At 39.9% G+C, this 23,368-nt stretch overlaps 2 protein-coding genes and 1 long non-coding RNA gene across 6 annotated transcripts in view; 2 read left to right on the top strand and 1 right to left on the bottom strand.

The window, feature by feature from the left end:
* CTXN2 (cortexin 2) lies at positions 1-5,288 on the top strand. The gene is made up of 2 exons (XM_027888941.1): positions 1-230; positions 4,841-5,288. Exon 2 carries the CDS (start codon positions 4,895-4,897, stop codon positions 5,141-5,143), a length of 249 nt encoding a protein of 82 aa, XP_027744742.1. The 5' UTR covers positions 1-230; positions 4,841-4,894; the 3' UTR covers positions 5,144-5,288.
* On the bottom strand, positions 1,884-22,023 carry LOC114059920. Of its 2 annotated transcripts, XR_003571773.1 has the most exons (10): positions 21,877-22,023; positions 20,347-20,532; positions 13,633-13,723; positions 12,163-12,931; positions 10,384-10,426; positions 8,172-8,263; positions 5,980-6,381; positions 5,747-5,879; positions 4,518-4,623; positions 1,884-2,051 (listed from the first exon to the last, which is right to left on the bottom strand). It is a non-coding gene; the product is annotated as an uncharacterized LOC114059920 (long non-coding RNA). The 2 variants fall into 2 exon arrangements; XR_003571772.1 differs by lacking the exon at positions 8,172-8,263 and having other exon boundaries at positions 5,747-6,381.
* SLC12A1 (solute carrier family 12 member 1) overlaps positions 7,521-23,368 on the top strand; it is a 46,425-nt gene continuing 30,577 nt past the window's right edge. The window contains exons 1-8 of one of the 3 annotated variants that reach the window (XM_027888931.1): positions 7,521-7,857; positions 9,660-10,259; positions 15,574-15,708; positions 15,923-15,998; positions 20,709-20,804; positions 21,342-21,481; positions 21,945-22,055; positions 23,006-23,117. In XM_027888931.1, the coding sequence (XP_027744732.1) occupies positions 9,849-10,259; positions 15,574-15,708; positions 15,923-15,998; positions 20,709-20,804; positions 21,342-21,481; positions 21,945-22,055; positions 23,006-23,117 (1,081 nt within the window). In that variant the 5' untranslated portion in view covers positions 7,521-7,857; positions 9,660-9,848. Of the gene's footprint in view, positions 8,007-9,659; positions 10,260-15,573; positions 15,709-15,922; positions 15,999-19,975; positions 20,072-20,708; positions 20,805-21,341; positions 21,482-21,944; positions 22,056-23,005; positions 23,118-23,368 lie in introns of all 3 variants that reach the window. The other 2 variants (XM_027888929.1, XM_027888930.1) reach the window with 2 other exon arrangements.

Raw genomic sequence — 23,368 nt, 5'->3', positions numbered from 1 at the left:
CCGTGTTTAATTTTTTAATTAGGGCGCTTTGAGCATCTCCCGGCGGGGTCGCATCGCCGGGCGGCGAGGGGAGCCCGGGCGAGCTGCCCCCCCCTCCGCCGCCCGGGACCACCCCGTGCCCGGAGCCGTCGGGACTCCAACCGGGGCTTTCGACAGCCAGCGAGGCGGCCCCGGAGCCGTGGGAGCTCCACGCTCCGCCACGATGGGCAGCGCGGGCGCGGAGGACACGGGTGGGTACCGCGGTCGCACCGCGGCGGGCCGGGCGGTCGGGCGGCGGGCTCTGACCTTGCGGCGCTGCCCGGCCCGGCCCGGCCCGGCCCGGCCTGGCCCGCACGGCCCGGCGGGGCGGGGGGCACCGAGGCACCCGGGGCGGCGGGGGGAGCAGGGGCAGGGGCAGAGCCTAAATCTGCCCTCCTTGGATATCGCGGGGCCGGGAAAGCGAAGGCTGTTGCACGCAATCCTACAGCAACAATTGCTTTGCAGGTGCTCGGTCTCTCGCAGCCGCCGTCCCCAGGGAAGCAGGCAACACTTTTCCACGTTCATAAGTTAAGGATGATGCTAATGAGCGTTTTATTTTCCTGCATCACTGTATTATCCAAATCTAGACTACATACAGGCATTCACAGCACAAGAGCTCCTGTCCGATGGAGACTCCAGGCTCACGTATTTGCTAAGGATAAAATCTCATTTCTGCAATTCATTGCTTGTTGGTAGGATGGAAGTGTCACTGCCTGGCTGCTGGTTCTTTGCAGGGGAATGCTGTTTAAGTGGAAAAGTGTTGCTTGCACGCTGAGTTACCATGCTGCAAAAACACTGCCTGCTTGTGTGGGCTTTGCTCTCCTTGCAGAGCAGTGAGCCGTACCTTCATTTGCTGGGCATCCATGCCCTGGCCTTCCTTCCTTCATCTCCCTGTATATTTTTTTATAACCCTGAAGAGACAGTCTTCTGCCCTGCAATTTAGAGAATATGGAGTGTGTACATGAGCATGACAGGTTGGCTGTGTGGTCACAGCATTGCTTTTGCAGCATTTCTGGCCACGTGTTGTTAACTCAGGTAGCTCAGGCCCACTGGAGAATTCCATATTCATGCAAATTTTTATTTCATTAGGACTTCTCCACTCTTAGTCTTTTCATCCTATCACTTCCTATGCCCAATTTCTGTTATAGCATTTCTGGAATACAGTTCAGGTTCCCTGAAGAGATAGTTAAGTGCAAATGAGGTGCTTCCAAAACTCCCAGAGAGTGACTGTTTAAACGTCCTTAACCAAATCACCTCCTTTTCAAGTTAGGTTTGTTCTTACTCAAACACAAGCTTGGGACTGAAGCTATTAGAAGTACTTTGAGAATGACCACATCCATGAACCAGCAGCTGGGCTGCAGACATCCAAGAGGTGAACAGATGGCCAGTGATTTGGTCCATTTTGTTGCACAGTACTGTTTATGAAGTGGGTTTTCAGGCAACTGAAGTTTAATCATGCCAAGAGGATGAATGCTCCCAGCTTGAGACTCACCTTTCCAGTACTGAGCCATTAGAAAAATAAGTCCTATGGGGAGTTCTGTGAGAAAAGGACTGAAATGCAACATACAAGGAAGATTATTCTGGCTACTTACTTTCTTAATCTTCTCAGATTCTCTGTAGATATACGAGTAAAGGCTAGATCTGAAAAAAGCGTCATCCTGTCACTCCAAACCACCAAAGAACTGGAACCGGGGTCTTCAATCAACACCAAACATTGGCAGAGTTGGGTTGGTGATGCTCCTAGGATAAGAATTTGTCTTTCTTCCAGCTGCCTCACAATACTTAGTACCCATAGTGTTCCCCTTCTCCACCTCCCCACAGGTGCAGCCAGCACCCCCAGCTCATACCTCTGTTCTTCTTAGCTCAGTGGTCTATATGCTGTTTTCCTCAATCCTATTTTCTTTAGGACTCTGATTGTTTATTCTGCCCTTAGAAAGGCTTCCAACGGCCTTTTATTTCACAGCAGGATGTTAAAGAGCCTTTCTTTTGGCCAGTGTTTTTATACAGGCAACTCCAAGGAGCAGACTCTTGACCTGAGAAAAAAAAAAAAGTCGAGCTCAGTCTGGAGCCAGCCCCCCCAAAATGGCTCAGCAGATTCTAACTGATACAATGCCTGTCCCCATCACGCTTTCCTAAAGGCTATCTTTGAGGATTTTTGGATCCAGGCCATGTTGGTTAGCATTCAGTCTTCTGACTCAGGACTTGACACATACTCTGCAGCAAATGACAGGGTGTCTGACTAACTGGGAGAGGACATTAACCTGTGTGCAGCACTACAATGTGGAAACAATAAAAAGGCACTCAAGGTCAGACGTGCTACCACAGTTTTGGGGATACATAATTAAAGCAAAATTTCCTATGAACATGAAAGCTTCAATTACAATTTCTGAAATTCAGGACAAGGAAGAGAAGAACACAAAGCTGCACATTAGAGTTTCCCAGAATCAATCCCTCCCCCCATCCTCCTAGCAAAATGCATGGTGTTTTTTCATGCAGCTATTTCAGCCAAACTTTTGTTGGATAAAACTAAGATATATTTTTCCATGTTTCAGCATCAGTCCAGTTTTGCACAGACATCTGTCCCATAGTGTCTCCTGATAAACACATAATGTACAAACAAATCCCATTAATTCCAGCGTGCAACCTGCAAAATTAGTAAGACTGGAAGTCATACTCTTGGAAAATGGCTCTCTATGGTGAAGAAATGTCATGTCAAACACAAACATATTTGCCTGGACTCAGCTCAAATGCAGGGTTCTCCACAGCCAGCCTATCCCTAAGATTTTTCTCTGTCTTTCAAGGTAGCAACTGGGGTTTTGGGGTCTGGCTTTTCTAGGTAATGACTACATACCATTTTCCAGTATAAGCCTTGAATTTAATTTTTATAACCCAGTGTCCTATGACTTTAGGAAAGTAATTGTTTTCCTTGACTGGTTCTTGTTCAAATCAACTGATTTGTGGCATAAATTTGTGATATTGAACTTTCTGTGATTTTTTTACTCTGCATAAGGTCAAACTTAATAGAAAAATTGGAAGTATGCCCAATGAAAATCCATACAGCAGGTGGGCTTTACCTATGATACATTTTCAGAAAATAAATATTGCTTGTTGTTGACATTATTTCTAATTCCAATAGGCCATATCTGGATCTTTTCTCCAGCTTAACAGGAATTAAAATAGTATGACCCAAAGAGCAGAATATAATTCAAAACAAGGAAGGATCTCATACATAGCTCTACAGAATAAATAGAACGCTGGTTGTTATGTTCTGGCACACAGAACATTGAGGTTTATTGCAAAAAGGAAAAGAGTTGTGTCTTGCCCTTTTAACCTTTGTTTTAAAACTTTTATTCACTACAGGATAATTAGTCAAAAATCCCACAAATTCGGAAGTGAGAAAGGAGACACCAAACAAGATAAGTTCTGTCCATTTCTGTCTGCTCAGGAATACCAAATCTTATTTTAACTTTTTCTGTTGTTCTTAACTGTAGGGTATGGCTACTTTCAGCCATGCCTGCAGTACAGAGTAGAGACACCAGAGCTCCCTTTAACCTGGCTTAGCAGTGCAGGTACCTGCAGCGGTGTAGCCATGGCAGCACAGAGCTCCGCGTGGCCTAATTACTCTGCCAAGAAATAAATGGATACTGGTAATTCCCTGGGGGAAAAGACGGTGGAACTGTTAACAAAAAGAGTTTTTCCCTGAGGCACGTTCGTTAAATAGGTGTTAGCAAGAGGCAGGAAACCTCAAGCTCTAACCTTAGAATAAAAGTGCCTTTGTCCTTTGGTGCTTTTGATGTCCAGGTCCTTCCAAATCTCCTGCTGTCTATAGGTACAAAAGAAAGATGTGATTCTAATATCTGACAGAAAACCTAAAATAAAGCAAAACGATCCCCACCCCCAATTAAAATCTATACAAAAGATCTCCTTAAACAGACAAAAATAAAAAGTTTCACCTGGCTGGAAACACGCCGAGCTCTCCTGGTGGCGGTGGCGGTGGCAGGGGGGAGTTGCCTGAGTCTCCTGCCCTCCATAGGCCACACATCAGGGTCAGCCCCCTGAGCACCATCGGGAGAGGGTTCAGACCTGCTGTTTCCTGTAAAAATGGCAGGATATGTATGTGTTTAAGGGGAAGACCAAGAAGAAACAAATGAGAGCAAGATTGAGGGGAAAGGAATTTAATTCTGTTATCTCTTCTCCCACCAATCTTTCCTCATACACAAGAGTGGAAATGTATAGAGAAAGCTGAAGGGGTAATTTTACCAATATGCTCATTTTCTTACAACCTCAAATACACAGCATTTTTTTTCTGAAACTGGGGCTCAAGACTTCAATAAAATTGCACACACAGGGGTTTATTTTACAAGTTGGATCTATTTATTTAGACTCATGATCTAAATCAGATGGCAAAATCCACATGATTTGGCTGAAACTGCCTTTGAGGTCAGTGCAAGTTTAACTAGTTTAAGGACAGAGATTTAAAGCCATTTCAGAAAACTTACCTGGTTTCTCCAGGTGGAGACCTTGGTGAGTATTGCCAAATCAGAATCTGTAGACTTGTGCCCAATCTGACAAAATGCTATTTGCAACAGCCGTGTGCTGAAATTTCTGTTTTGAGGAGACAGAAAGCCAGAAAACCGTGAGTTTGCTGTCTCAGAGCACAGTAAGTGGATGGTGTGTAGAGGCTAAAAGTTGTGATTTTTTCATATTAATTTAAATGTGAAAAAACAACAGGACACTGCACTGCTAAAATCCAAGCTGGTTTTCATTTTGAAATGTTCATGTACTACAGCTCTAACCACACTGATTGGACTTTTCTATGCAGGCAAAGAAGCAATAGAGGTGAAAACCCCACAGAGTCACCAAGATGTGATGCCCAATGATGAGCAGTAATTACTGCAGCAACACTTCAGCCAGCATGAGTGTCAACGAAATGTCTGCCTTCCCTCTGACTCTAGAGCAAAAAACTGGCTTTGCCTTTGTGGGGATTTTGTGTGTTTTCTTGGGACTTCTAATTATCCGATGCTTCAAAATCTTGCTAGACCCCTACAGCAGTATGCCTTCTTCTACATGGGAAGATGAAGTTGAGGGGCTGGATAAAGGAACATTTGAATATGCTCTTGCATGAAAACTCACAGAATATCCTGCCTTAAATTTGATGTTGATTTCATTTTGGAAACCAACTGTTGTTACGTTTGTTATACATACCCGCATTTTGGAGATATGTTGGTGGCATCCATTTTGTTAAATAAATATTTGTTGCAAACTCAAAAGGCACTTCCTGTTGCTTTTATTTGATGAACAGTGGAATGGTAGGTAAGAAATGGTTAACAGAAAACAAATACTACAATAATTCAATAGAAAGTGATGATGGCCAATATTTTAAGAGTCAGATGATATCTGCTTCTTCAGAGAAAGATCTCATTTCTACTGTGTCTCATGATAGGCTGGAGAAAAAGATGAATAACACAAAAGACAGGCTCACGAATGGTGAATGTTTAAATGGTAACACCCTCCCCTCCTCATCTGACACAATTTTCTGAAACTCGTAGTCTTTGCTTTTACACTGAGAATACAAAAGTGGAGGACAACAAATGTTGAAGGGGTGCCTGGAAGAGGTGTGCGTCCATGTTGCTGAGGTGAGAGGAACATGGGTTTGTCCACATGCTACCAATATTAAGAAACTAATGGGAAGGCCAAAGATCACATCAGTTACTAACTCATCTCTCACCTTCCAAGAAAAGCAGGTGCTCTACTACTGACTGGTTATGAGGAAAGATCATTGCTTCTCTGTGAAATCTTGATGTGCTCCTCTGCAAACACTGTGTAACTCACATCAGTATTTTTTTGATAGATCTCCCAATCTACAGTAACAGAAACTCAAGCAGAATTTCTGGAAAGGAAACAAACATCATTAAGGAAGTTTTTGATACTACAAACATTCAGCTATACAAAACATATTACCTGCTCCAAACTCCAATCCAAATCAACATCACCACGGTCCCAGTTCACCAGCATCTCCTACATTGCTACAAATGTTAAGTGAAGAGAAAAATTGAATGTTAAGTAACCAATCTAACTCTAGCTGTATTGGTCAACTGCCAGTTTTTTACTACTTGGTTACAAAAGTTGATTCAGTTTAAACTGGAACTTAACCTGGTTAACAGCTCCCAGCAATAATTACACCAGCTTGGCAAGGCCAGAGCAGAGACAGTCATGCTGCTTACCCATTTGTACCCAGCCCCAAAGAGAGACAGGGGTCCAGAGCTGACTGCAGAGCTCTGTACTCTCCAGCCCCTCTCCACAGCTGCAACTTTGTACAGTGTGTGATCTGGACTGTCACTGAAGAACTGGCCATGGGAGATCCTATCAAAGCAAAGTGGAACAGTGAAAGCAGAGACTCAAATCTGGATATTCAAGGTCACCCTCATACACACAGCTGTTTAGCAAGTGTGACAGTACTTGACAGAAATTCAATTCAGTTTTTAAGAAGGCTGGCATTAGAATTTTGGGCACTGTCACTTTTGCTAAACAGCTTTGTTTGCAACGAGGAGCTAAGACAAGGAGATCAGTTACAGCAGCTGCTTTCTTTTTTCATGTATTCTGAAAAATACATGTTGTTTCTTTTGCCTTATATACTAGGCAGAGGCAGACAGTGGAACAGCAGACCTCAAGTGCCATTTGGAACATGAAATACTTGATTGTATGGGGAAGGACATGAATCTTCTGTCTGAAGTATGGAAGAGAGGAAAAGCCAACATCAATCTACACCGGTCCAGCTGAATTATAAAACATAAACAGTTTTGTGAATATAAGGGCTTCTCAACTGCTTCAGATTGTACATAAGAAAAAAAAAAATGCCAGACCCTCAGAGATTCAATGTGTTGCATTTATCCTAGTTAATTTAACCATAAAATCCAAGGTAGATATCAGTACAATGATTTGTGTGATCTGTTATTGCTGGATAGGATTATCTACTGCAGAGACCTGACACTGCCATTCTTTTTATGTACATCTAATCAGCACAGCTGAGCTCTGTGCTGTCAGGTTAGAGTGCTGAAGGTTCTTAAGTTATCTGGGTTAAATATAGTTCAGTAATCTTTAAACTACATAACAAACACAGCAAACATACCCAAAGAACCCCAATATCATCAATTTTGTTCTTGACCCAATCTATTGCTGGAAGCAATTATCAAGTTCCCTTACGATTACAAAGCTTCGTTATTTCCTGCCTGCCCTTCTCTGCATCCCAAACAGACAAGGAAGTCTTTCCTGGAAAGAATACAGAGAATATAATTTTTCAAAGCTTTTCCTTAAATATACATAATAAAACTTAAAAAGGGGTCAGGAGTAAATGGTTCAAAACTGCATGTAGGACAAGAGGACCCCCCAGTGACTGATCCCACTGGCTTCACTGAATGTCTTCTGCATAAAATGCACTGAGCAGATCCTGTGCTGAACTCGTTATCTGCATGACTATATAAGCAGAAGTGAAAAACAAGAGAGAACATGATCTGTGCACAGAATCTGGCATAGCTGGGAGGGAAATGGAGATAACAAAAGTATTTTCAGGCCCCCTTAGAAATTTTGCAATGCCATAAAGTCAGTAATTGTAATGGATAGGTACATTTGCTGGTTAATAGGTAACAAGCTAGAATGTCTCTCTAAATCACCATCTAGAAATGTTTTGAAAGAGAGGGATTGGATGGTCTATTCAGTGTATTAAGTAGGAGAAAAATCTGGCCAATAAGGCAGAGTCTGTAATGCCTCAAAGAGTGGGACACACTATATGCATGAATAAAAGAGGCAGATTGTCCTTCCCTAAAAACACAGGATTGAATGGTAAGTTAAATTACCCTGAATAAGGTAAACTTGATTATTTATGTGTAATGCTAGAATGCTAAACACAAAATTAATGGCAAATAACAGTTGAGAGACCTCTGGAAATACACTGTGAAAACCAAAGTGTTATTTTCAAGAACGGCAGAAAGGTAAGAGACTTTACTTTTCCTAGCAAAACAGTAATATTATGGAAATAAGACAGTGAAATGACAGAATCATTTTACTTGGTAGCACAAGTCATCAAAGCAAATTGTCATCAAAGAATTGGGATTTCATTCAGTCAGGGAGATGAAAACAAACATAGTTTCACTGACCTTAATGATAGAAGATTTGTTTTTGCTTCTTCATGCCTGAAGATGAAACACTTCCTTGCAACTTTAAAAGGCTGAAGGAAGCAGAATAATATCTGTGATAAGAAATGTGTAATAATAATAACACTATTGATAATCTAGAGACAGTAGAAGTAAAATAAACTAAATAAATGTAACATTGCTGTGAGGCTTACAAAACATTAAACAGCAAAACCATCATAAATATGAGGGGGTTAAAAAGTGGTATCATAGCAGGGAGGTGGCAGCAGAATAATATCCATAGCTGATGGAAGAAGTGAGAAAATACACTTTAGGTGTACCTCATACTGAAGATGGAGGACTTCATTATCAGCTCTTCAAACTATAATTTTGATATGTGATTTTAGAGAAGATTTGCATTGCTGAGCAATAAATATTGATGAAATATTTATCTTTCCGTGCCAAGTGGCCAAATGCATTTCATGAAATCATTGAGAAATTTAAATTGAAAAAAATCTCAGGAGGTCATCTAGTCCAACCTCTTGTAAAAGCATGAAACTTTGAAAAAATGCCTGTAATGGGCTTATTTACCTAGATTTTCAGTTCATAAATTGCTTTATAAGATATCTTCTGTTTCTAAAACTTTCTGCTTTTACAATCACTTGCAGAGTTTCAATGTCTAAGCATGCTCTGGTTTAGTGCCTTTGAATAGGCCCAGACTTCTGCTGAATTATACAGATCTATCTACACAACCACTTTCTAATCTCCTTAGGAATATGTTTCAAGACTTGTAGATCATTTAAGGGCCATCTAGCCCACACTGAAAATTGCTGAAAAGGTACTTAACTCACTAAAGGCCTTAAATATACACACCCCTTCTTTTCTTGGTGTTTTTGTTTGCTCGTTTGTTTTCTTTGATGAGGGTCTGTGTGGGAAAGTGGAGGTGAGAAGGAGATTTTACAGCTCCATGTCCACTTTTCTGTGGGCTGCGACTCAGAGGGACCCAGACAGGATAGGGCAATGGGACAACAGGAATCTCATGACATTCAGCAAGGACAAATGCAAATCCTGTACCTCAGACAGACTCAATGCCTGCACCATACAGGGAGCAACTCTCCTGGAAGGGACTTGGTGAGCAGCAGGTTACAGAGGAGTCAGCCCCCTGCTTTCCAACTGTTTTCATTGCATGATCATGTTCCATGATCCATGTACACGAATGCTCACTGTGTCACCCTGCTCCTTTCTAGGTTTTCATAAAACAGATTGAAACTAGAGGAGTTCTTGGCCCATTTAGGGCTCAGGCCTGTACCAAACTACTGCTGGTTTGGTTAAGGGGTCAAGAGTGCCGATTACAGATGGAAACATCTCCACAAACTCAGCCTTTGACTCAACCATTTTTTTAGCCAATAAGTCATAGGATGACAGTCTCATGGATACTTGGTTAGGCCAGGGAGAGCTTACGGTGGAAAACCATGCAAGAAAACAAAAATGTTTTATTTATATCTTTTATAGCAGAAACCCAGCAGACAACATTAGGAAGACTGCTTAGACATTCAAGAGAAAATTCTCAGAACTTCATTACTTGAGGAGCAAAGATTTCATATGAAACAGCAGTAAACCCTTTGCTGTAGCTGCTACTAACTGGCTGCAGCCACAGAAGAGCAAAGGGCTCAGTGAGCTGAGTCTGCAGCATCCCTGAAGATGTCCATGAACAACGCACCAAATGTATTCTCGGATCCAAATGCAAATCGGTTTCAAGTTAACATAATTAACGAAGGCCTTGACAACAATGAAACAGCCCAAGAGGATGTGGGCTCTGACCCACCACATTATGAAGAAACATCTTTTACTGATGAAACACAGAACAGACTGAGAATCAGTTACAGACCAGGAAAAAGAGAATTATATGACAATTTCCTTCAAAATGCGGAGAAAACAGAAGCCAGTTTACATCCCTATGATACTCACACTAAAATGTATTATCTACAAACTTTTGGCCATAACACAATGGATCCAGTTCCCAAAATTGATTATTATAGGAACACTGGCAGCGTCAGTGGGAATAAGCTCAACAGACCAAGCTTATTAGAAATTCATGAACAACTGGCAAAGGTAAGTGAAAAGGAAAGATACAATTTTTCTCTATTCTATTTCCAGACTGTTAATTCTGTTTATTAATATGAGAAAGTCCTTAGATTCATGGACCTTGCCCAAGAGAAAAAGTACAAGTAATTACCATATTTCCTCTGGTAACTGCAGTCTGCTTGATGCTCTGTATCCTGCTCAAAGCAAAGATTTTTATTAAAAGGTGGTCATAACGTACTTGATTAACAGAAAAACATTGCTTAATCTTGTCTAAAAGTATGGATCTACTTAATCTCTTCTGTTCCATGTAAGAGTTAGGATGGCAGATGATAAATGTCAATTTGTAATTTAACCAGGCTACACAATTCACACTTATTCTAAACTTGAATTTAACATCAATGCATAACTAATTTTGACAGATTCCTCCATTCTACTCATTAACAAATGTGCTATAAAAAAGATTATGTGCAATCTCAATTAATCAGAAATCCAAAGCACTCCCTGTTTATTGCCATAACAAACCATGCAAACTGCAAAAAAGAATCCAGAACAAGGGTGTTGAGGCTGAGGTGTTTGCTCAGAAGAGGGACAGCAGACAAGAGTTTTCAGGTGCTCATTCAGTGAATGAATTTAGGCCTTCAGGCTCATTATTCCAATGAATTCGAAAATGAATCTGAAGAGACTCTTGAATGACTGCATAGAAAGCATTTATGGGGGAATGATTTGGCTAAATTCCTCCTAATCTATCAATGGAAGAGCTGTTTAGACTTTGCTTATGTAATAGATGGGGCCATATCCATGTAAAATAAACTTACAGAGAGAACTATATACCAGAACACAACTGTCTAACCTGCCTTTGAATGATTTTGTAGAGTTGTTTCTCCGCTCTCCTAAAAGAGAGACCTTTTTTTGGTTGACTCAGTGTAGGCGTTTACTATTGATATATATGCATTTTGTGGGGGAAAAAAACCCCTTCCCCTTAGCAGACTCTTCCTGTTTGCTCCACTTTTTCCATGTATACACCACAGTAAGTGAATAATGAAATACCAAAACATGCCTTGTATCATGATAATCCTCCCTTTTGTCACCCCCCATGGCTACTTCCAGAAGAATATACATTTGTCAGGTACAATCCTCTGGGGTTGGCACATTGAAAACTTCCAATCAAAAGAATTTGAGAAGTTGGTAATGTTTAAGTCTCAAATACCAGATTTTACTAATTTCTGTGTTACTGTCTCAGATAGGTGAATTTTGCTGTCTAGTCACCTATCTAGATATTTTAAGGCTTGATTACCTATGTGGAAAAAAAAACCAAATAGCATGCAAAGCTGTAATAAGAACTTCTGTGGCAAGAACAAATAGATTAAGCACTTTGAAACGGTTAAACTACTAAAAGACCTACTACAAAACAGTGGAATATGATGTTACTCTACTGACTTTAGTAAAACTAGACTCTTTCTTCTTAAGCCACAATACCAAGTTCTCTGTAAAAAGCGGAGGCACAGGATACAGCTACTTTCAGAATCAAAAAACTTTTTTGAGGTTCTTAATTATGCACTGATCATGGCAGGGCTGGAGAGAGATCATTGCTGCAGTCCAGCTGAGACTAAAAGTGTCACTATACAGCAAAAATCCCCATTCTTTTTTCTGTGTTGGACAATTGGGAAATGAAAAATCTTGAAAGAAAACAAGCTCTTGTCTCCATTCCACTCAGTTTTACATACTTCTGAGGTCTGGATAATTTGGACAAGCATCTGATTTTTGGGTTCTGGTCCAGATCTTGTTCAGACTTTCACTCTCTGGAGATTCACCTGTCCTAAGGAGGGTAATATAAAATAATGAAATCAAGAAAAAAATTAGCCATTAGCAAATTAGGACCTGATTCTTTAGGATCTTATTAGGACAGCTTCCTAGCTTTGGCCTAACTTACTTCAATTAAGGTCTCCACAGATCTGTCTAAAATGGCTTACATGGAAAGGAGAAGCATTTCCAAAGACGAATGCAAAGGGAAAAAATGTGAATTTGGTATCTGTATTCATTTGCAGATGTACAAACCGCTACCCAAGAGACTAAGCACATTTCTATGCCCAGAAGAAAGCTTCCTCTTATAGAAATAATTTACTTCAGTTGTGGCCAGAGAGGAGTAAAACAGTGTCTTGGCTTTAAACATAATGCTGAATGATCATGTACTGAGCATGAGCATATTAAGGAATTTTCAGTTTTGATCATAACCAGAAAATTTTTACTGCTGCATCTCTCAAAGGTTTGTGTATTTTAAACAAAATTAAATAATTTTGTTTAGGTTTTTTTAAGGCTTTCACTTAGAGAAGGTTAAAAATAAGACAGATGACATCACAGAATAAAATGGACAATTGCATCACGGGTTTTTTTGGGACTGTTAGGGAAGAGAAAAGAGAATCATCTAGCTTGGTCATTTCCCAACTTTTTCAAGTATTCAGTTTACAGGAGGATAATCTTATGCCTTTCAAAACAGGAAGGTGAATGTCAGAGGTAATGGGATTTTTGTTACACTGGCAACCTGCTGTGCCCTTCTGTGAGTTGTGGCCCTGGTGTGGGAGCCACTGCCCACAGCCCTGGAACAAACGAGGCGCCATTAGCAGGGCTGGAGTCTGGGCCTGCCTGTCCCACCGTCCTCCTTGGTGACCTTGGACAAATCACTTCAGTCTGCAGAGCCTGTTCTGAAGGATAAACAAACACGAGGTCACCAAATAGCAGATTAGTAGTGAAGGGAATTAGGATGGTATGAAAAGGCAGAGCTCCTATCAGGAGGATAGGGTATGTATGAGCAGCAGGAGCTCTGGCCACCAGCAAGGAGGGGATGAAATGCTCCATTGAGTGGGTACAGGGGTTACACAACAGCCCGAGGGGCAGCTCTGAAGAAGGTTCTCTACTTTACTTTAACACTACAATCTGGGTTTACCACACTACACCCCAAGGCAATCCCGCCCCCCTCGCTCCCAATCTGAAACTCAAATTGTTGAAGACAACTCTGCTGTCAAAAGCCCATTGCCAGATTCTGATAAGAAGTGGCATATGTTTGACTTCAGACTGCTAAACATCACATAAGCATTCCAATTGTGCTTTGATGCTGGGCTTCACATCAGAAGATAAATATTAATATTTAATACATTTTTTTAATATGCAATTTTTCAAATGTCAGAATGTAAGGCAGGCTGAAAGGAACTTCAAATATCTAGTTTGCACACTGCTGGAGTCAAATGTGTGTCATCTTTTAGCAAGACGTGTCAGTTTTTCGCACATATTAAGCCACAGATCGCCAATTAAATCCCTAAAAAATAGTCTAAGTGCTACTTCACAGCTGATGGCTGGTGATAATTACTTGGGCTTAATATTTACCCTACATAAGAAATAATCTAACCTTTCTTCCTCTTGGCTGTTCTCCACACTTGTTATGGAGACTTGATGAGCTCATCATCTTTAGCCCCAGGAGAGATGAAGACTAAGCCATTCTGAAACAAGGAAAGGAAAATGTTTGGGTTAGTTCTTTTTTATTTTTTTTTTGTTTTAAGCACTTAACTTTTTATTTTAGTAGCTTTTCAAAATGTTCTGTCACTTTTATTCCACATCCTTAATGCATGAGTAGCACAGGTACAGCTGCTTGGTAAATAACCAATCATTCACTAAAGCACACCAATTTAAAATGCATTTATGGAAGGTTTAAGGCCATAATTTATGATAATGGCATAGAGAGCACAAATTAATTCAAAGTACAGAGGAAACAACTTGTTTCAAGTACAAAGACCAAATCCTTTTAATTTTTTTGTCTTTGAAATTCTAACCACTGTAGCAAAAAACCCTCATATTATTCTGCTGATCTTTCTTAACTCACTTTAATCATTTACCATATTTTGAGCAAACACAGCCATTATTATTTCAGGGTAAGAATAGTCAAAAGTATCTAAGTAACTCAGGAGCTCAAAGTCACAGGCCCTCAATAGATCTTGTATTCCCATTTCACTTAGGGCCAACAAGGCTGTAGCCACCAAGTTTAGTCCATGTCAAAATGTATTATCAAGTCACTTATTTCTCATTTGTGAGCACAGTCCTGGATTTACCATGTCAAAGGCATTCTACAGCCTTGCACCATCATGGCTAGAGCCCCCATCCACGAGGGGCAAGTCCAGACATTAGTGTATAAAGCATATTCAGTTGGTCTTTATGTCTGTTTTGGGTTTGTGTGTTGGGTATTTTTAAGTTAATGGACAAAATACAGAAACAGCCTTAAAGTCAAGCAAGATGAAAAATCTCACATTACACAGAATTACAGATGTTTTTCCTCTTTGACATGCTTAGTTAATCTGGAAATATCTTCATTAACCTCCAAACCCTAAAAGCACCTTGATTCCTCTCCTGAAGTGGTACCTGCTCCTGACTCTGGCAGACTATGGCAAGGGGCACGGTCCTTCCTGAAGGCCTTTGCAGAGGACCCAGAAAATATCTGGCAATAGCTAACCTAATGCCAGCTCCTCCCAGAACCAGTGAGAGCTCTGAATAAGATAAAAATAGAAATTAAAAGCAGCAATGACAACGAGTATAAACCTCAGCACCATGACTAATTCTTATTCAAGCCACAAGAAACATATCATGGTGCTAAATTGCCTCAAAGATTCTGGGGCAGAAGAGCTGAAGAGATAAAATACAGATTCATATCTGTAACTGGATGTGAACAGTCCAAAATTCTGTGCTATTATTCTGGTTACACCACAAATACAGCAACTCCTAATCCTATTTACTATGGTCACACCAGAGGTGGCTAAAACACAGAAAGGATTATTCATTTACTACATTTCACTGGCATTTCTCTAACTGTTTTCAGGAATATGTTACCCATCTGCTGCTGCAGTTATGTTTGTACTTTATCCAACAGAAAACACTGGAGTTCATCCCATAACTTCACCATACAGCACTCCGTCTCTTTTCACTAGTGAGCAATTATCTCTCCTTCTACACTTGGAGTTATTCATAAATTGTTGCAACAGCATTCAGAGGCCAACCAGGAGCCTCTCATTATCTTAGATGCTCTACTAACATATCCACACAACATGTTTGTCGAATAGTTCACAATAAGAACACTTGAGTACAGCTAATAATGTGTTTACTCTGCTTAAGCAGTTCTTTCATGTTTCCTCCCTGTTAGTAAGCCCACCTGCTGACGCCCGATGTAAGTGGAATATTGCTCTCTACTCCAGAGCAGTAAAACTGATCTTCTTTGGAATTCCCTTCTCCTGCGTGTCTCTTCTGCAGCCAGGTGTCCTCTGCTTGGCACAAAAGTGTGTTTGTTTTCTGTGTGATTCTGCAGAACATCGCTGTGAGCACCGGCTCGGTGGAGAGAGTGGCTAATGGAGAGAGCAGCGCCGGGGATGAGACAGCAGCCGGCAAGGAAGAGGAAAACAAAGCAGGATTTGTCAAGTTCGGATGGGTGAAGGGTGTGCTGGTGAGAAACTTACCCGCGCTCCTAAACAAAAAAATTAAAAGCAAATAAAATATGTTCTGTTACACTAAGGTCTTTTAAGAATTCAGAGAGGGAGGTGGACTTCAGGGACGTTCGGTGTGTTTTTTAAAAGCCTGAAATGTACTCTATCACTCTTTTGGTTGTTAACACTACTTCCAACATTGCACTAATGCAGTATTTTTTCTTTAAAACCTAGGTAAGATGCATGCTTAATATTTGGGGTGTGATGCTCTTTATTCGACTTTCCTGGATTGTAGGTCAAGCAGGAATTGGTATGTATCTTATTTAATATCATTTTCAACAGTGAAGGGATAAAGAGGATAAACTATACATGATCATGATTAATATATAATCTGAGATGTGCATTTGCATGTTGAACTAAATAATGTTTTCAAATGCTTGCCAGAGTAAAAGACATTAATTCTCCAAACTATTGGAATTTTCCAGACTCACAGCCAAATTACTGCTTAGAGGCACAGATCTGTTAACTATGCATATGATCATCACATTTGAATATTTCTAAGCTTTAGTGAAATTTGTATTTAGATCCTGTAACAGATGTAAACTTTATGACTTGGGCCAATTTCTAATATGTGAGTACAGAGTTAACCTTTAAGAGTTCACACTTTGCTTATCTGTGAAACCCAAACCTTGTCATCTACATATTAAAAACAACACTTCCTCACACTTCTCTGCAAGGATGAAAACAGAACTGGAAGGAGGTCTCATCTCATCAGGATTCTGTTATTTTTAACTACAGAACAGTACTAGTGTACTATGAAAGACTAAGTTTAAAAAGCTCTGCTGCAGCTTTCATATAAATTAACTAAGTACACTTCATTATGTGCTGTATCTTTGCTTCTTCATTGTGCGATTTAATTAATCCAAATTCCAAATGCCAGTCCCTGGGAGACTGGGCCCCGAGGCCTCCATCCAGTATGCTGCTGAGCGTTCAGTGAAACCAGTGAGAGAGGAAAGTGCTCACAACGCTGCAAGAACCTCCAGCACTACAAGAGCAGCTCAGTGAGGTGCAATTTCTGTGTGGCACAACTGCCTTTTTAGAGCTGCTGCTCTGGGGAAGCGCAGAAACATGACCTGCAATGGCACTGTCACTCTGTGATCCACGATCCTGCAATCTGCAGTGTTGGGGCCCTAATCTTTGACTGGCACCCAGATGTTACAAAAAATGCAATCCAAAGGTGTGATGGCAAGTATTCCAGTTTGGATGCTCACTGAATGGAAACATTAGGTAAATTAAGGAGCATCAACTCTGCTGGGCTTGGATAAAACTCAGCACTCAAAATCAGATCAATATAAATATCATTCACTTCCCTGTTAATGGAAGTGAAATGAAACATTGAATCGAAACATTGCCAAAATTTTGCATGGTTGAAGTCTCATTTCCAGTAAAATACAGTAACTTCATAGAAGTTTCACTTGGGTAAGACTGAGCTTTTAAAAAAACAGTAACGAAGGAAACTCTTGTTAAGAAAAAAATCCAGCCACAAACTTAGAGAAACACAAATGGAAACAAGAAACCCGACAATGAAAGATCCAGAGCTAAGCGGAAGAACTTTAGTACTTGTGCAGTGCTCCCTGCGTGGCTACAGCACTGTGCCTGACAAAAGGGTGCTTGCTGACTTTATGATGCATACCAAATGAGCACGTACAGCCCAGGGCACTCATAACTATATGCCTTGCCATGAAATTTCTGCATCTTAATATTGCCAAGACTTTGCTCTGGGGTTTCATGCAAAATTAGTTTTTAAGGGCAGTTTAGTAACTTATTGAGATCATCAAGAAGTATTACTTTGTTTTGAGGTGTGAGAATAGCCATGGGCAAGAGTAATTCATTTTGGAACAACTTACTTAGGAGTCATATGCCTGCTTTTCAATCTAAACTTTAATCAGATTTTTAACATTAATTTGCACCAACATCAGTTACAACCTTTCTGCTCTCACTTTTAATTTTATCATTTTAACTCACTGATAAGCAGACTCTCTTGCCTTATAGTTTATTGCTCTGTTGTTGCTTTTAAAAGTTGCATGTGTTATGCAAGGAGGTTCGTTTTACTTCTGAAAATGAGACGTCAAATTCCATTTGAATAATTTCTCATTGCATTTTCTGAATGTCTTATTAGCAATGAGCTTTAAGTCCCTAGCCAAGCTGCTTAAGGAGAACAGTGATGGAAGCTCATCATCACCAAGGCTCAGGGATTTCACTGGGTACTGCTGCTAACATGGAAATTAAATGAGTCAGTTAAACCACCATCTGGGCACCATTTATATCCCCATCATTAGAGGGCCAAAGAGAGCAAACCCAATTATTTCCATGTCCTGATAGGCTGTCTTGGGCAGAAGCTCTTACAGGGAGGAAAAAATAACATTCAACAAAGATCTCTGTTTATCATAAGCTGGGAAAACGGGGACAGTATGGTCCTGAGAAGATTCCAGGTCCAAAACTAGTCTGGTATTTTCACCTAACATCTGGGGACTCCATGTACATGGAATGGTTAGCCAAAGGAAGGGAAAAACAACAAGTTTATGTTACCTGAAAATCTGGCCCTGACTATCACAATTATATTATATTATGTTATATGATGATGTTTTGGTTGAGTAATTTTATTTTACGCACTTTTCTTCCTAAATCCTACAATATTTTTTAAAAATTAACATAGAAGTCATTCCACGAAGCTGTTACTATCAAGTTAGCAACCCTATATATCATATGCATGTTAGCAACATGAATTGTGAAATGTAATAAAGCATCCTTGAAAAATACTGCTTAGAATGCTCATGCACTTAACAAATAATTTTGAATCTACTTTTAGAATAATATGTGTAATTTATTCAATTTCAGAGTTAACAGCTGATTAAAAATCACGTTCAGCCACTTCTCAGACAACATTTGCATGGTTTAACCTTCTGTACAATGGCAGCTGACCAAAAGGAATGACCATTTGGATTTCTTTTTATACAGGCATGCATACAAAACAGCTGCATGATTACTCAGAGTTCAGAAATCAGTAGGATAAATACAATTTATTAGAGGCTCAAATCACTTTGAATATCCTACACCATGTTATATATCATTTATGTCTTGCATATGACATTGTTCTGTCTTAAAGGACTGTGATAACACGGCTATAATTTAGGCAGCAAAGAACATTCACTCAGGGACTGGATGGTTTTAACCATCCAGTATGAATTCAAGTCAGGAATATGATCTGGAAGCCAGAAGGTAGAAATAAAGCAGGTAAATCAATAGGTTTGTAGTACTTCTAGCTCAATGTTAGTTGTCAGATCCAAGTTTCAATCTGGATGACCCCTGGTCAATAAATATTGCTACAGGCAATGTATATTCTCCAGTTCCACACCGAACACCTACACACCTCACAGAGATAAGGCAGACAGTGCATAAGCCTTAGCAAGTTGAGATAAAACTAAAAACTGATAGTTAACAGAAATCTGACCATATAACCAAAGACTGGAAACATTCTCAGATTTCAGAGTATAACTTAAACTAAAACCCAGTTCACCTGTAACTAATCACCTATCACTGATCTTCAGATGTTTGATTATTTCTGTTCAATTACACAAGTTCGTGATATCAGCTAAAAAAAAAGAAGAATATTCTAAGTTCTCTAAGATTACAGGTCACCTGTTAAATTAAATGGCATCTAAAAAGCAGTATTTCCATTTTCAAGTGTTTGTTCTGGGTTAGACTAAAACTCCTTTTTTGCAGGGAAAGAGGGAGATGAGGACATCACTCAGGTTTTGTCTCTCTGCCTGACTGACTCTTTGCCCTGGTGCTCTGTGAATCTTCCTCTGATTCACTATTTAATTATCTGATGAAAGACAGCAGCATTCTTACAAGAGCTCTGGTTAATGTGTCAGTCTCCTCATTTAAACAGCCAGGATGCCTGTTAAAGGTATAAGTTAGAGGTATAAAGATATAAGTATCCATGTCAAGGGACACTTGTTTGTTCATTTCCTCCAGCTTTTGAAAATCATGAGAATTCTGGCTAGGGTACTCCTATCACAAAGAATCACTGCTTGAAGACTGATGGAAATAATTTACTACTGTGTCATGGCCTCCATGAAAATGTTCTGCAAGCTGCAAGTGGTCAACAAACCATCTTTTCAGTTTATTGCTCTGATTCTGGCCTGAAAATTCAATTTAAAGAGAGAATGATTTGTAGGAAACATGGAACTCGAGTAAAATATTTTATCTTCTTATTACTGACAGGTCTTGGAGTAATCATAATTCTCCTCGCCACGATGGTAACCTCAATTACTGGGTTGTCAACTTCTGCAATAGCAACTAATGGGTTTGTCCGTGGAGGTAAAAATCTTAGGGTTACCAATGCTTTCAAGCCCAAAAAGGTATTTATGTATTATTTCCGTGTGAGACAAACCAGAGGGACGATAAACCAAGTGGTACCTCTAAAGGAACTGGAAGGTAACAATTCTAGCCACCTCTCATCACAATTTAAGGCACGTTTGGGTCGTCACTTTTAATAAACCCCAGATTTCAGTTCCGTCTGAGAAGTGCATTTCAGGTGTTCCTGCCTGCTGTGAGCGAGGGATGGCTGCTGGCTTTCCAGGGAGCTCTCTTACCTTTCAGCTGGTCTTTCCTATTCAGAGCATTCCAGGTCGGACATCCTTCAACAAACTGAGCACGGAGACACCTCTTCCTCTCATTTGAAACACTGATGCACATCAGTGGATGCCTTCAGTTTAATGCCTTCTTTATAACACCCCTTACGTTTCAGCCACTCCTTGGAAGGCGAGTAAATGAGTTCGCTGTAAAAGTGCATGTCAGGTATTTTATGAAACAAATTTCTAGTGCGTTTCAGAGCCTTTAACTTCTATCTGGCCTGGTCTAACCCCTGTGGAAAATGGCAAGTTCTAACTACGTCATTTAAGGAGAACAGGTACCGGAATACACTTGAATATACTTTCTTTTTCGGATCTTTCAGGTCTTGGAATCATAGTTATTGCTCTGAGTGTAGTAGTAACAACATTGACATGTATCTCCATGTCTGCCATTTGCACTAATGGAGTAGTAAGAGGAGGTAAGTGAATATGATCTCATGAAAAATAAATGGAATGGAGATAACTGTGTTATAAGCAAAGAAATAATAAAGAAATATATTTGGAGTGATTTCTTTCAGTGGATCAACAGCAAATTAAAAAGTATATAAACTTAATGCAAAAAAAATTAAAGATTCATTGCATCACTATGCAGGAGCTTAAACAATGTACCACAGAATATGATCCTTCATGCTAACACTGCGACAGATCCATGTAAGTTAGAACCTGTCTGGAAGTGAGGTTCTCTCTCCTTTGTGTAATTATATTATGTATCATGCAAAATTATAACAAGGTCCAGTCTTGCATGCTAAAATGCACTAAAAGGTTTCTGCAATAGAGGGCAGAACCAGCACAAAGCAGATTGCTTTTCTATGAGTGTCCTCTATCAACACAGGGCAAAGCCCAGTTATATTTGTGAGGCTAAAAGCACAGATTTCTGCAGTAATTGTTATGGGGGGGGGGGGAAGCAAAACCTGAGCACTTAGTTATGCCAAAATAACAACCATTTCTGTCTGCAGGTGGAGCATACTACCTTATCTCGAGGAGTCTGGGCCCAGAGTTTGGTGGATCTATAGGACTTATCTTCGCCTTTGCCAATGCAGTGGCAGTTGCCATGTACGTCGTTGGATTTGCCGAAACAGTTGTGGAACTTCTTAAGGTAAATGTAGATGTTTTATGCATGTGGTTAAGTTGGTTTAGGGTTTTTGTGTTTTGTTTTGTGTGGCATTTTTTCTTTTTTTAGGGGGCGGTGTTTGTTTTACGCAATGTATTTGTTTAAGTGGTGGTACTTTTTAGCTAAGGCTTGAGGGACATTTTTAACTGGGAAGAAGCTGGGGTGTGTCTAAACATGCCACAGAGTGCTTCTCCATTATTTCTACCTTCTGAATACATTTCATACATTTCTCGACAAGAATCTCAGAATTAGAAGAGGAACAGTCATCTAATTAGACAGCCAAATAACCCCAACTGCAAAAGGCCAGCTGGAACATGAAATACAAACACTTGGTCTCATAAATCTCTGCAACTTTGACAGCCCACTGCTCTCTGCTTCACCTTGTTACTTGATCCCACAAGTTAGGCAGAGAAATACTGGTTCTATTAACATTTCTCACTTCTTTCAGGAGAGTGATACTCTGATAGTAGATGAGTCCAATGACATCAGAATCATAGGCACCATAACTGTTGTCTGTCTTCTCGGCATCACTGCTGCTGGCATGGAATGGGAAGCAAAGGTAAACCTTTAAAAGAACATTAAAGCAAGTGGTATTTTAGCCTACCCTAAAGCATTAGTGTGTGAGGAATGCTACACAACAGGTGGAGTTTTCAAAGGCACCCAGCTTCAGTTTATGCTTAATCTTTCTAAAAGCAAGAGCAGTTTAATCATTACATTCAATGAAAGCACAATTACTCCACACTCTTCCTTGAACATACATTTAAAAGCAAAGAGGAAGTTTATGTTCTGCAGACAGCTTGGTTATATTGATTTTTATAATTCATGGCTTCATTTAGAGCCTTGGCTAAGTGCCCCTTTTGCCCTTATTTTTGATGCAGTTTGACAGAATAAATAGTAGTAAAATATTGTTTTATCACTGTACTCTTTCAAGCCCTACTCAGCAGAAAATCTCTATTTGCTACCCATTCCTTAATCTCTAATGATTGCTGCTATTCCCTCACCTGTAAAAAAAGGTCAGAATGCAAATTCAAATGGAAATACTTTAGAGAGTGTAATACAGCTATTGAAATCAGGACCAGAAAACAGATTCTACAGCATCCTTATTTTTACGTTCTGCTGAGATGGAGACTAGAACTACTTGTAAAAGAGATCCGAAAACAATTTGATATTACAACCCTTGAAGTCACAACTCACTGCAACTAAACAAATTTTATAACAATTTTAAAATGTCTTATACTTGATATTAATGCATTACTGTTCCATTTTGCCTTTCCTCGTAAAGAAACTAACATAAAATTAAATTATAACTACATATTTCATTACCCCCTAAGTAAAAAATATCTGCTGTTGTCACTAGCTGATTCAGCTATCTTGATTCCTGGTAGTTTTGAAAACTATAGAAATTATTAACCTGTCATAGGGAACACATACAGATAACTTACTATATAACCATCTCCACAGCAGCACAAATTAAAACTAAGAGGAAAATCTTTTTGCTTCTATTAATAGGCTCAAGTTTTTCTTCTATTTGTTCTCCTTATTGCCATTGCAAACTTCTTTATTGGGACAGTCATTCCTACCAACACCGAAAAGAAGGCAAGAGGCTTTTTTAATTACCAAGGTAAGCAACCTTGCTCTCACAAAATTATGTTTGCATTCTTTTGGCTTAGTATTAAGTTAAGGATTCCACTGGAAAAGGTCACAAGATCAGAATCTTCTGCCCAAGTTTAAGTGAGCTTGCAAACAAAGGGAATTCCTTCATCTTTAATTTTGAGTCTGTCTCTCTGCTGCTGAGGTTGACAGCAGAGTATGCTGCAGCTTGAGTCATTTATACATCAGCAGAGCACAGACAAACTTGAACACAGACCTAAG

This window comes from Empidonax traillii, unplaced genomic scaffold, assembly GCF_003031625.1.
Source record: "Empidonax traillii isolate 1590-97213 ecotype Southwest subspecies unplaced genomic scaffold, ASM303162v1 scaffold248:size1534464, whole genome shotgun sequence".
NCBI classification, from domain to species: Eukaryota; Metazoa; Chordata; class Aves; order Passeriformes; family Tyrannidae; genus Empidonax; species Empidonax traillii.
Note: the sequence above shows the minus strand (reverse complement) of the source record. Positions and strands in the feature narration are given on the sequence as shown.